The following is an 11,850-nucleotide window of genomic DNA, read 5'->3' as shown; positions in this document are numbered from 1 at the left end:
AGCCACAAGCCTCCAACTATAAACTACCAGAGTGCAGGTGACAAATATTAAGATTGTGGTTTATCCAATGGGAAAAATGCCTCTTCACAGCCATGTATAGAACTTCATTTGATGCTTCGCAAAAGTTTGTCATATATTCTTCATGTCTCGATCCAATGGCTTTACAGATTGAAACTTGACATGCGAGTGAGGGACACCCAAATTTTGGGCCCAACTGACATGCAATCTAAAATAATATCCCAAAAAATTGATCATTTTTTTTTTTTTTTATACTTTAGATAAGAGTGTAATCACACAAACCACACACCAATCCCAAAAAGTTAACCGACTTTTAGGACCGTGAAATGACAGATATACACAACACACACTACATTCAAAAAGTTGATCAAATTAATTACCCATGGATGAGGTGATCATTTTCCTTGAGACCTAGAGTTGGAAAAGTATACAATAATGGTTAGATTATTGGTGCACAATTTGACACATGGCTAATGGTTTTTATCTATCTAACTCTTATTTTATAGGTTTCCATGCCAAATAATCTTGTATGACATTTTTTGTAGTGGAAATGTAACCAGAATCTCCAAATGTTATGTGAGATTTGCAAAACCCTATTAAAAACCCTAGTGGCTCAGTATGCAACAACAATTATAATCCTATAATGGAATAACTGATCTTCTTGAAATCTAGACCACACACTCCTGCTATCCTTTGTTTTCAATTCATTTGTTTAAAATTTGGTTAGATGTTTAATGGAAGTTGCATTCTAAAGAGGTTTTATACTAGGACCCAATTAGGATAAATAGAGGCATGATGTAAATTCTCTCCTTATCCAATCTAACTTGTGAGGATGGATGTTACCCTTCCCAGGGTCTGGATTATCTACTTATATGTGAACGCTTCACGGATGGGGTTGGGATTACACATATCCTTATATTTTCATAAATGCTCCTCCATGCTGCTAAAGAGGGCTTAGAGGAGGACATAGAGGGACATTTATGGAAGCGAAATGACATGTGTTATCATGAAATCATACATTAAGTTTTCACTAGACCGGACTTTACTCTTTAATTTTGGTAGGTTTTTATAATAAGGTCATTTTGGTTATTAGATTCCTTGAAACTAACGTAACGTCTCACACTAATGAACTAGACTAAACTGGTACAATGTTTTGAAAGTAAGGGGTACATAGAAATTGTAAAATTGTGGGGGTACATTTGTACAGATGAACATTTTGAGGGGGGCATTTGGCAAAAACCCCCATAATCTATTCTAAGATTGCATATCAAACACAGTCTAAGGTTGCCATAGGCCCATAGGATTGGGCCGGGCACCGACCAGCCCGACCAAGTTTAGCAGCTCCTTATAACAGTGGCCACGAGCCCAGATAGTTTGGACAAGTCTGCGTTCTGAAGAAGAAGATACGAAGCTAGGGTTTCGGGTTTTTGCGATTCGCAATAGCATTTAGCACACCACAGGCTCAGCTCTCTGCAGTCTCTGCTCCTCGAGCGGTTCTTAAATCATTCCATTGTTCGTAACTGCGTAGGTATGCCCTTCTCTTTAAAAATTGTGCTCGTTCGGCTTTGTTTCTGGTTAAAACTTTGTTTTGTAAGCTATGTTTCTAATTCTTGACTTCTATGTGTTTTATCTCAATTCTTTAGTCGATTTTCCCTTATTGTGTTTTTTCCCATGTTTTTCTCTATTTTATTTCATGGACTGTGTTTGATTTCGAAAGGATTGAACGTTGGGTTTGAAAGAAGAGAACGGCGAACAATTTACTGTCAGCTTGTTTTTGATTCTTCAGAATCATGGGTCCTGTTCCCTGTTAGCGTATTCGAGTTTCTTTTTCTTTGTTTGGTCTAAAAGTGTTCATTGGGTAGCGGTGAGAGGCAAAATATAAGTAGAGCTCCGTTGGTAATTTATGATTTTGTCACTTTTAATAAGAGAATGAGGGGGGGGGGGGTTGTTCGGGTTAATAAAAAAAAAAGCATAGAAGTAGTTATTGAAAGGTATTGACGATGGATACAGAAACGAGGGAGTTATATTAGAGAATGCTTTCGTTGTTTAATAATTGAAATAAAGGGAACAAAAACATCCAACAAATGGTATTCTGTACTTTAGAAAGGACGTATGACAGGATTCGGAGTATTCAAGTACATGGTGTCTCTAAGTTTAGTTGCCACTAGGCATTGCTGTGTCGATCGGTGCCTCCCTGTGGAAATTGTGTTGAACAGATTTGAGGGTTTTTTTCATTTCTAGGTCTTCATTACCACTAAGGTTTTCAGTGACAGCAATCTCATTGAGTCTTGTTCATGTAGTCTTAGATTGGTAGGAGACCAACCAGGAGTCAGTAATCCAGGATCTGATATGAGCTGGTGGTCCAATTAGGTCAAAATATGGTTTTAGGTCAAACTTAGGGTTAGAGTTTGAGGTGTTGGTTATGCTAGACAGGTATAGGGGAGTCTATCAGTGAAGGTCCTGAGATGTTTTGATGGATGGAAGTGTGTAAACTTGAATGGGCAGAAAGTTTAGGGTTTGGGTTTCGGGTTTTGGAAAAGAGAAAAAAAATGGATTTCTAGGGTTTGGCTGGACAGAAATTAACCAAACTTTAATGGTTTTCTTAGGAGGATATGCGGGATAATTGGTCAGATTTGTAGACTATTCTGACAGTTGGTTTGGGCTGGGCAGAAATTAGGATTTTGGGTTTTGATTTGAGATTGGGGGAATTAGGGTTTTAGTAGTTAGAATGGGCAGCAAGGGAGATCGAGTTCTCCTTATGGGCAGGGGGTGTTGTTGTTGAAGTTTGATGCATTTCTGATGGTTGGTTATGTCGGGACAGAATTATGGTTGTTGGGAAATTGAAAATAAAAGGGGGGAAAGTTAGGGTTGAGGATGTAGAGGATTAGAAGAAGTATGGGGATGGGGAATGTTTCAAAGTTACTGTTGTGTAGGGAATCCTTGGCAGCAGCTTTTGTGAATGCAAAAATTGAATAAAAACTGAATCTTGGACAGAAACTTGAAAGTAGAACTTGAGAGGAACCACTTGGGCTTCACACCGCAGAGTCTCGATTGGATCAAACACCAATCCCACCAACGAACCACCCAGGCTTCACACCGCAAAATGTCAATTGGATCACACACCAATCCCACCAGCTTTGATCACATACAAAACAGATCTTCAATAGAAGAAAGGTTGCAGCTGCTTGCAAGAGCAGATTTCATAAAACAGTGAGGTAAAGAGGAGTCCCACGGTTGTTCTTTATTTATATTGGCCAAAGGCCTAAATTTTTATGCAGCCTAGGAATCGGAAATCCCAAATCCCAGGCTGAGACTAAATACAAAACACACCCTCTCTAAAATCCGTGTAGAGGGTGGACCTTAAAATCTAACTTAAGTTAAAAAGATTCTATTTTAAATGAATATTCTAAAATCACTTAAATTGGACCAATGATTCAATCGGTTCAATTTAAAACACTAAAATATGAAAATAAACTAAGTATTGGGCTAATCCCGTATGCAACTTATGTACCTCTACTTTAGGTCCATAAAAGTGACCTATTACATTGAAAACCCATGGGACCAAAGGCTTAACATGTCTATAACCCAACTCTAGGCTTATTTCTAAGGAAAGAAGCCCAGTTTGGTGATAAACTTGCTTCACTTGTAACTGCTAGAAGTCCTCAACTATTGCAAAACTGTACGAGGCAATCTTTCCATCAATAATTAACCTGTGGGCACACCTGATAACATGATGAAGTAGTGAGTAGCAGTCTTTTAACAGATAAATGGTCTATTTTCTTATCTGATAATGTAATGGCACTGTATGAGGCTGAGGCAGTCTTGCCACCAATAATAATGTTGGAATATGTAATCCAGAATACCGTGGGGGGTATTCTGGTCTTTTTGGGGTAGTTTTATTCTTCTTATGTTATTAAGTGTAAGTGGGCTATGTGGGGTAGACATCGCCTAGTTTAGTCTCTTTGTAATTTCCCCTCTATTATAAATAGAGGGGCTTACCTATCAATGAATATAACACATTATTTTCTCTCATTCTCTCTTTCTAACCCACGATTCTGCCAACAAATAATTATTAGGTTAATATTTAGGGAGGGCTGACAATGGGACATGCCTAATAGCTATGGTTCTTATAAGTTCTAACTAGACCGGACTGGCGGTTGGAAAAGGGGGTTTTTCTGGTTCGGTTTCTAAAACAGTTGCTGCAAACTACCCGGTTTGGTTCACCAGTTTTCTTAATTTTAAATCTTTTTCTTTTTTTTGATTTACTTATTTTTAATTGTTTTTCCAGAACTGCTATTTGATTGGTCGAAACCAGGTTGAACTGTATATGTGTGCTTTCTGTTCAACCCCTTGTCCGATTTTAAAAACTATACTGTAAACTGCCTAGCTTCATCTTGCTTCTTGCTGGAGGTTATCTTTTGATGTTGTCACTTTGATACTATATAAATTATAGACCAAGTAAACCCATAGCAGATGCAACCAGAAATGTGTTAACCCAAGAAGCCTACTCTTTGCAACCCTGTTCGTTTGTGGCTACTAAGAACTGCTGACCTAAATATGAACCATGTAAATACGGGTGTGACAATAGCTAAATGGCAGTGTCATGAAGGATTTTCAAGGTTGCGGTTAGCCCATATGCGTAGATTGTTCAGTATCAATCAATCCCTCCCTATTTAAATCCAATGCAAGTAATTGTTATGTAGGATGCACCTTGGAAAACAAAACTAGATATCAAATTCACAGGGGTCAAAGCAGTTTGGTATGCACTAATGTTTGTTGAATAAAATGTCACTGTGGCCAGATAAAAGGTTCATTATTTTGGTTGGAATAAAGAAATGGGTTGAGCAAAACAAGAAAGGGAAGTTTGATGATGGAGGGTTAGTGTCTGAAAAGCACCTTGTGGTATGGAGTTGGAAGAATCCCCAAAGTGGATGAGACCCTTTCCCTCTCTGAAGTCGTCAATTTGTCAATAGTAGCAGTAATTCCTAGCTCTAGGAATTCCAACAATCAACCGGTGGATTAAAGATGCCGAAATAGTATCTGGTGAAGAGTAAAGCTCAGAAAGGTTACAGATTTGGTTCTTAGTGCGGACAGATTATTAGGTAAACCAAACAAGGGGTGTTAGGTTTCCTATATGTAAGGAAACAAGCCCCTAAATCTCAGTCCAAACCGTGTAGGTTTAAGTGTTTAACTGAGATCTAAGATTTTGTTTTCAACCCGACTGTACTGTCAACAACAGAAAAGAATAACACATAAGGAAGAAAGAAAGAAGAATGAGGATGGATACAAACAGGAAAGAAAGAGGGAAGCTTACCTGATGAGAAGAATGAACAGAGAAGAGGAGATAGCGTGCTGGTCTGAGTCTCCAATGCCCTGCGATGGTAACAGATGGAAGGGACAGAAAAATAGGAAACTGTTAGAAAGGAAGAAGGTAAAGTTAATAGATGAGAGCAAACAGGGATAAAGCATGATCCTACAAGGGTTGTTTAAGGTTGGGCAATGTCTGGGCTTGGAACAAATGTGTTCTCTGCCCCTGCATCACCGCTCGTGGGGGTCTGCCTAAGTTTACCCGGTTTTCCACTGGTGATCTACGAAAAGGTTGATAGCTGTCGGGGGGGGGGGGGGGAGATCCACAGCCAACTCTTGGCTGCAACTCCAAGCCACAATTTCATTCCAACATTCTCTCCTATTTCTTTCTAAAGAAGATCCGGGGTTCAGAAACCTTAATTGGATCGCTTAGGGGCCCACTCGAATAATAGAATTCTCAAATAAAAGGGTTGATGGCAACATCCGTAAATAAATCAATGTCTACAAGGAGGGTGGTAATGCTGTAAATAAGTTGGAAATCATAAGTGAATGGCAGAGTTGTAATTTATTGGACTTCCAAAACACAAGCAAAGCACTGTACCTGAATGTGGATGAGTTATAAGTGAAAGGGGCAATCTTGGAATCAAAAGTAAGATGAAGACAAAACAGAATATACAGAATATAGGAGAAAAGTAGGGGTACAAAGGGAAAGTAAGGGATTAAAATAGGGAAATAAGAGGAAATCGCGAGGAAGGGGTTGTCCTCAACCTCCCAACCTGCAAGGGAGAAGAACTCCTTCAGTTGCTATCTGTTGGGCCTGAAATTCCGGGTGAGAAATCACCACTCAAAGCTCTATTGCATACAACCAGCAGCAGGCCCAAAGAACAAGCAAAGATTGAAAGAGATCAACCTGATTCAAGACCTGGCGGTAGGTACTGATATTATTATGACTGCAGTTTGATTCTTCATAACAGAGAATGTTTTTGGGGCTAAGCATCTACGGTTTAGCCCATCTATGGGTAGGCAACGTATGCCTAGATTCTTAGGTAGAAAGGAGTTGCCTCGAGGGAGATCGACCCAGCTGTGATCGGCTGCTACTACTGTCCAGAAACAGAGGATGAAGAAAGAAACCAGAAGAAGTCGTCAAAATAATTTCATTCATCAAATCTGAAAATAAAACGTGACTACAAAAGTATTTAAAGATGAAATAAAGACTCCTAATTAAACTTTGAAATTGAAATTAACCTGAACTCTAAGGGGCTCATAACTTAAAAAAAATCCTAGATAGACTCTACCACTAAATAACTTATTAAAACTAAAACAGAAAATTACATGATAAACTCACTAATAAAAACCCTATTAAATGAATAAATTAAATGGCCTACTGAACCCAAAGACCCAGTTGGACCCGGTTCATTACCCTAATGGGTTTGGGTCGGTCCAAGGCAGTGCACCTACATCACTTTCTCTGTAATGTAGTACATAAATATAAAGAAAACTCCCTTACATAATAATAGAAACTCAACTAAAATGGAAACTATACAATCTATGCAAGAAACTACTAAAATAATTCCTACGTAATCTACCCACTCAAATAAGATAAAATAAACAAAATATTACATCTTATGTGAACTACCAGCTCCCTTTGGACCAAAAAACCGGGTTGGGCTGGTTACGTCTCGGCTTGGATCTCCAAAGTGAGTCGTTCCAGTCCAACCATGCCAAGGCAACTGCGTCATAGCCCCCCCCTCCCCGTGTGGAGAAGTAATACCCTACAAAACAGTAAAAAGTAAAAAATGGAAACTATTCTTAGTCTAGATCCAACTCCTAGATACAACTCAAATTAGAAAGTAATAACTAAAAACTACCTGAAGTGGTAGGTGGACTTTATAAAAGAGTCCTACCTAATTACAATAGATTGCAATCTAACATAAAATAGAAACCAAGGCTCCATTTGGTTTCAAGGGAAGTGGGGTGAGGAAAGTGAAGGGAAATATTTGCATTTCCTGTATGATATATTTCACTTCTAAGGCTCTGTTTGTTTCCATGTAAAAAAGGAAAAAAAATTCCCTATAAAAATAAAATTTTCACTTTTTTTTAATATAAATGTAGGAGAGAGAGAGAGAGAGTAGGAAAATTTAATGTAAAATATAATTTGATGGGAACATAGTTGTCAAGGTGGCAAGGCGACCCAAGGCGGTGGAGAGGTGCCTAAGCGCTTAGGTGACAAGGCGCCCGCTTAGGCAACTAAGGCGCCCTCAAGTGTTTTTTTTTTTATTTCCCCCCATTTCTAAAATTATTTTAGTGTGCTACAATATCTGCATTTCCCTTGCAACCAAACACAAAAGTTGAATTTTCCTGTAAAATATATTTTACTTCCCCAGGAAATATTTGCATTCACCTTACCAAATAAAGCTTAATAAAAAGTCTCCCACACAAGACTAATTAAAACATAGTAATGGGCCTAAATGTGGCCCACGATAGTGGACCAAAAGTTGGGCTTGGTGGGACTGTCTGACTGGTTGATTGAGTTTGGTTCTATGTGGCTGGCTGGGCCATTCTTCTCTTCCTCTACATCAGAGCTCCTCTTCGGGAAACAGCCTCTCCACGAATAGGGGGTATGGTTGCGTACCTTATTACCCTCGCTAGACCCAACAGTGGCGAAGCCTTGTGCACTGGGTACCCCCCTTTTTCTGTACTCAGTTTAGTTTCTGTCTAGCTGTATGTATGATTTGTTCCAACTATGGAATAAGCTTCCATAGTTTGTTCACGAAATTGAATACTTGAAAATTGATATTCAACAAATCCTCTGATTTCTTCTTTTTTTTCTTATGTGTAATTGAGATGAATGAATTCTTTACCATAAAAGAAGAATTCTCTCAGATATGGATCTAACTGACTGGGCCTATTGTTGACTTTTGAGTTGTTCCTCAGTACGTACCTTTTGTCTTCGATGTTACATTAGTGCTTTCATGGAAGCTTTGGCTAGTCCAGGGCTGTTGGATGGGCTTAGATGTGGTGGGCCATTCTTATTTCTGCTAATATGGCACTTTTAAAGCAAACAAACAACTTGTGTACTGATTATTATTTTTTTCCCTTCATTCCTTGCTTCATTTATCATTTCCAGAATGTTTGGAGATACCTTATATGTATTTGTTTGGCAATACAGCTAGTTTTCTTATTGTAATCTAGTATTTATAACCTGCAATCATCTCCATCCTTGCATAGGCATGGCAGATGCAGAGCCAGTTGTGGCCGTTGAATCAACAACTGCTATGGTAGAACAGCTTGGGAAGGCATTTGTTGAATTTGAATCTTATAAGGATTCCTCTGAGGACACAGTTCAATGGAAGGAAATTGAAGAATATTTCTGCAACCTTGAGGGATTGTTAAAGAAAAGATCTGATGAGTTGGAAGAAAAGGAGAAGGAATTTGAGGAGAAGCAATCTCAAACTATCACATTGCTTGCAGAGAGAGAAACAGTTGTTGCTGCTAAAGAACAAGCTCTATTGGACCGAGTTCAGGAGATAAAAGATGCTGCTGCTGCTGCCATTGCGGAGGCACGAGAGAAATACAGGCCCCCATCCCCAGAGGCGGTAGATGTTGAGGACAATGCAGAAAACAAGGTAAGCAGCTCATTTGATGGTGATACCAATTCTCCCCTCCATGATTTGGAGGAGAAATCCCCTTATAGATCAGGGGAAAATGCTGATGGCGTGGCTGTTGAAGTGAAGCCCCGTCCAGAGCTGACGCAATTTTGCGAACAGATGGATGCAAAAGGGCTTCTGAATTTTGTTATGGAGAACCGAAAAAATCTTGTCGCCATACGTGAGGAAATCTCTCTTGCATTGAGAAGTGCAACTGACCCAGCCCATTTGGTGCTGGGTTCTTTGGAGGGGTTTTACCCTCCTGATCAAACTACCCATCAAAGTAACAAGAAGGATGCAGCCCTTCAGGGCATGCGAAGATCATGTGTTATGTTGATGGAAGCCGTGGCCCCCTTGTTGGCGGGGGTCGAGCCTGGTGCTGATCACCCTCTGAGCCCTGAAATCAAGCAGCAAGCCAAGGCAATTGCTGATAACTGGAAGCCTAAGTTGGCTGGTGTGGACATTGATGCTGCCAATGGAAATTCATTGGAAGCAGAGGCATTTCTGCAGCTCCTTGCCACTTTTAGGATTGCTTCGGAGTTTGATGATGAAGAACTTTGCAAGCTTGTACTTGCTGTTGCTCGTCGCAGGCAGGCACCTGAGCTCTGCCGATCTCTTGGGTTAACACACAAAATGCCAGGTTGGTGTTCTGTTAAACTGACCATAATGGTCTCTGGAGACCTTACCATTTTTATGTAGGCTATACCATTGGCTGTGTGCCTTGCAGGACACTACATAGATTTGTTTCAGAAAGCTAGAAGAGAGAAGCAAGGATCAAATGGGTAGGGCCCTGCTGAGTCTATGATTATGTTAGAAATGTCTAATTATTTAGAGCTTCACTCCTGTACAGGTGTTGTTGAATCACTGGTCAGCAGTGGAAGGCAAATTGATGCTGTCCACCTTAGTCAAGCATTCCAGCTTTCTGAGAGCTTTCCTCCTGTGCCCCTGTTAAAGACATACTTGAAGGACTTAAGGAGGAACTCACAAGGAAGGGGCAATTCAGGAGGTGCTACTGGTCCTCAGGTGCTTACCAATATTCCAGCTAGTAGAACAAATGAGAACCCACCGTTTTTAATCTTCCCTCTTCCCTCCCCTCCCCCCACCCCCCAAAACAAAACCCCTCGTCTGGTGAAAGTATTTATGTGAGCTTCTTTTGCTTTGTATTCAGATTGATGTAAATGCACAGGAGCTTGGTGCACTAAGGGCTGTCATCAGGTGTGTTGAGGAGTACAAGCTTGAAGCAGAATATCCACTGGATCCATTGCAGAAACGAGTGGCTCAACTGGAGAAATCAAAGGCTGATAAGAAAAGGATGGGAGATATAGCAAAGCATCAACAGCCAAAGAGGGCTCGAGCGAATGGAGGATTCTTTGGGCCTCGTGGACCTGTTTCTGCTGTGAATAGGCAGCCTCCAGTTTTCAATGGGAGGGGGGCCTATATGGGTGTTGCGGAAAGGTATCCTCATGCCGGTCCAACTTCTTATGATTATCAAGTTCCTAGCCAGGGAGCATACACCCAGCAGACAAATGCACAAAGGCCATACTACTACCCCCAAGATGAGAGGGCTACAGCAAGCACATACAGTGCTGATCCATCTAATTATGGGGCTTATATGGGCAGTGGGTTGCAGTCCTCACAGCAAACGTACATGTAATACAGATTCTCAAATACATTAGGAAAGTCTTTTAGCATTGGGATGCGCAAGGAAATCTAAAACATAACTGCATAATTGTATCGAAAGGTAGGAGCATATTCTGCTTCTCGTCAAATCTTAAGCTGGGAAGGACATTTGGGCCTCTAGTAGATGATTCTCCTCTTACACATTCCCTTGCTGTAACTTTTACTTAATTGAGGTTGTCACTTAACAAATGTTTTCTTTGACATCGATCTGGTTTTTGCTGGATATCATTGTTTTGGTTTGATCTTTTGTAGCTTATATTGAATGCTCTATGCATGAATGAATTATAATCTAGTGCATCTCTGTGAGGCAGCTGTGGAGGTCTTTTTTGGCCTGTAAGGATAGCAGGGTTTTTTTTCCCGTCAAAGATATTGGGGTTTGTTTGTCAAACTTGGATGAAAGATATGAGAACACCAGGGTTTAAGAGGTGACTGCAGTTGAAATAACACAAGAATCCCAGGAATGTGCAAAGCTGATTCACACAATTGGGACGAGCATCAATAATAAAGGTGTGAAGAGGTGTAGAAACTGCAAAAACCGGTCTTTTTATCCACTTTAAGGGTGAGATATATGTTGCTTAAGACGTGATCTGGGCAAAAGGTAGATTAGAAAATGTGTTGATACTGTTTCTGCTGGAAATAGCATTCCTGTCAATACTCTTGCAGCTATTATTGTGTTAGTGTGTGAGAATTTTCAAGTTTTCTTTTTTCATTGCTCTTTTCTTCCCCCATCCGGGTTTTTTCCATTTTTTCTTCCCTTTTTTGGTTAGAACTCGGTGTTCCTAACTTTGTTTTGTTTGGATCCATGTAGCCGAGGGATTAGGCTGAGTTTGTTGTTGTGAGTGTGAGTTTAGGAAACTTCATTGGATTAGATGGAGGGTGGGTGGAGGATTGACCTACGGAATATTAAGAGTTTTCCTGACATTGCTAAAGGTTTACTATGGAATTGCTCTGGAAAGTGTCAAAGGGAGGTTCTGTATCTGCTAAATTTGTGAGGGAGTGATGTGGGGTCTCTGTTGGGGAACAAGAAGTCATTTGAGAATGTTCACTGTGATTACAGCAGTAAAATCCTTGTGGGGTATAGTTAAGAAGAAGACTGGAAGATGATCTGATCCGGAAACCTGAAAAAGAAAGTTGGAAAAATTAAGTTTGCTAAATGATTACATTGATGGGAGCAGTTAGGAATTCCCATCATATCACT

At 40.1% G+C, this 11,850-nt stretch overlaps 1 protein-coding gene across 2 annotated transcripts; it reads left to right on the top strand.

Annotated features, from left to right (window-relative positions):
- The first annotated feature begins 1,397 nt into the window (after positions 1–1,397).
- LOC122661657 (FRIGIDA-like protein 3) lies at positions 1,398–10,872 on the top strand. Of its 2 annotated transcripts, none has more exons than XM_043857131.1 (4): positions 1,398–1,546; positions 8,554–9,612; positions 9,823–9,995; positions 10,141–10,872. In XM_043857131.1, exons 2-4 carry the CDS (start codon positions 8,556–8,558, stop codon positions 10,624–10,626), a joined length of 1,716 nt encoding a protein of 571 aa, XP_043713066.1. In that variant the 5' UTR covers positions 1,398–1,546; positions 8,554–8,555; the 3' UTR covers positions 10,627–10,872. The 2 variants fall into 2 exon arrangements, with proteins under 2 accessions (XP_043713066.1, XP_043713065.1); XM_043857130.1 differs by having other exon boundaries at positions 8,525–9,612.
- Positions 10,873–11,850: the final 978 nt, after the last annotated feature.

Source organism: Telopea speciosissima, chromosome 5 (assembly GCF_018873765.1).
Source record: "Telopea speciosissima isolate NSW1024214 ecotype Mountain lineage chromosome 5, Tspe_v1, whole genome shotgun sequence".
NCBI classification, from domain to species: domain Eukaryota; kingdom Viridiplantae; phylum Streptophyta; class Magnoliopsida; order Proteales; family Proteaceae; genus Telopea; species Telopea speciosissima.
This window is presented reverse-complemented; position numbering and strand designations above follow the sequence as displayed.

Coding starts and splice junctions, on each gene's coding strand:
- LOC122661657 (XM_043857131.1), top strand. CDS start 8,556: ATGGCAGATGCAGAGCCAGTTGTGGCCGTTGAATCAACAACTGCTATG. Junction 9,613..9,822: donor GTTAACACACAAAATGCCAG/GTTGGTGTTCTG, acceptor ACTCCTGTACAG/GTGTTGTTGAATCACTGGTC. Junction 9,996..10,140: donor GAGGTGCTACTGGTCCTCAG/GTGCTTACCAAT, acceptor CTTTGTATTCAG/ATTGATGTAAATGCACAGGA.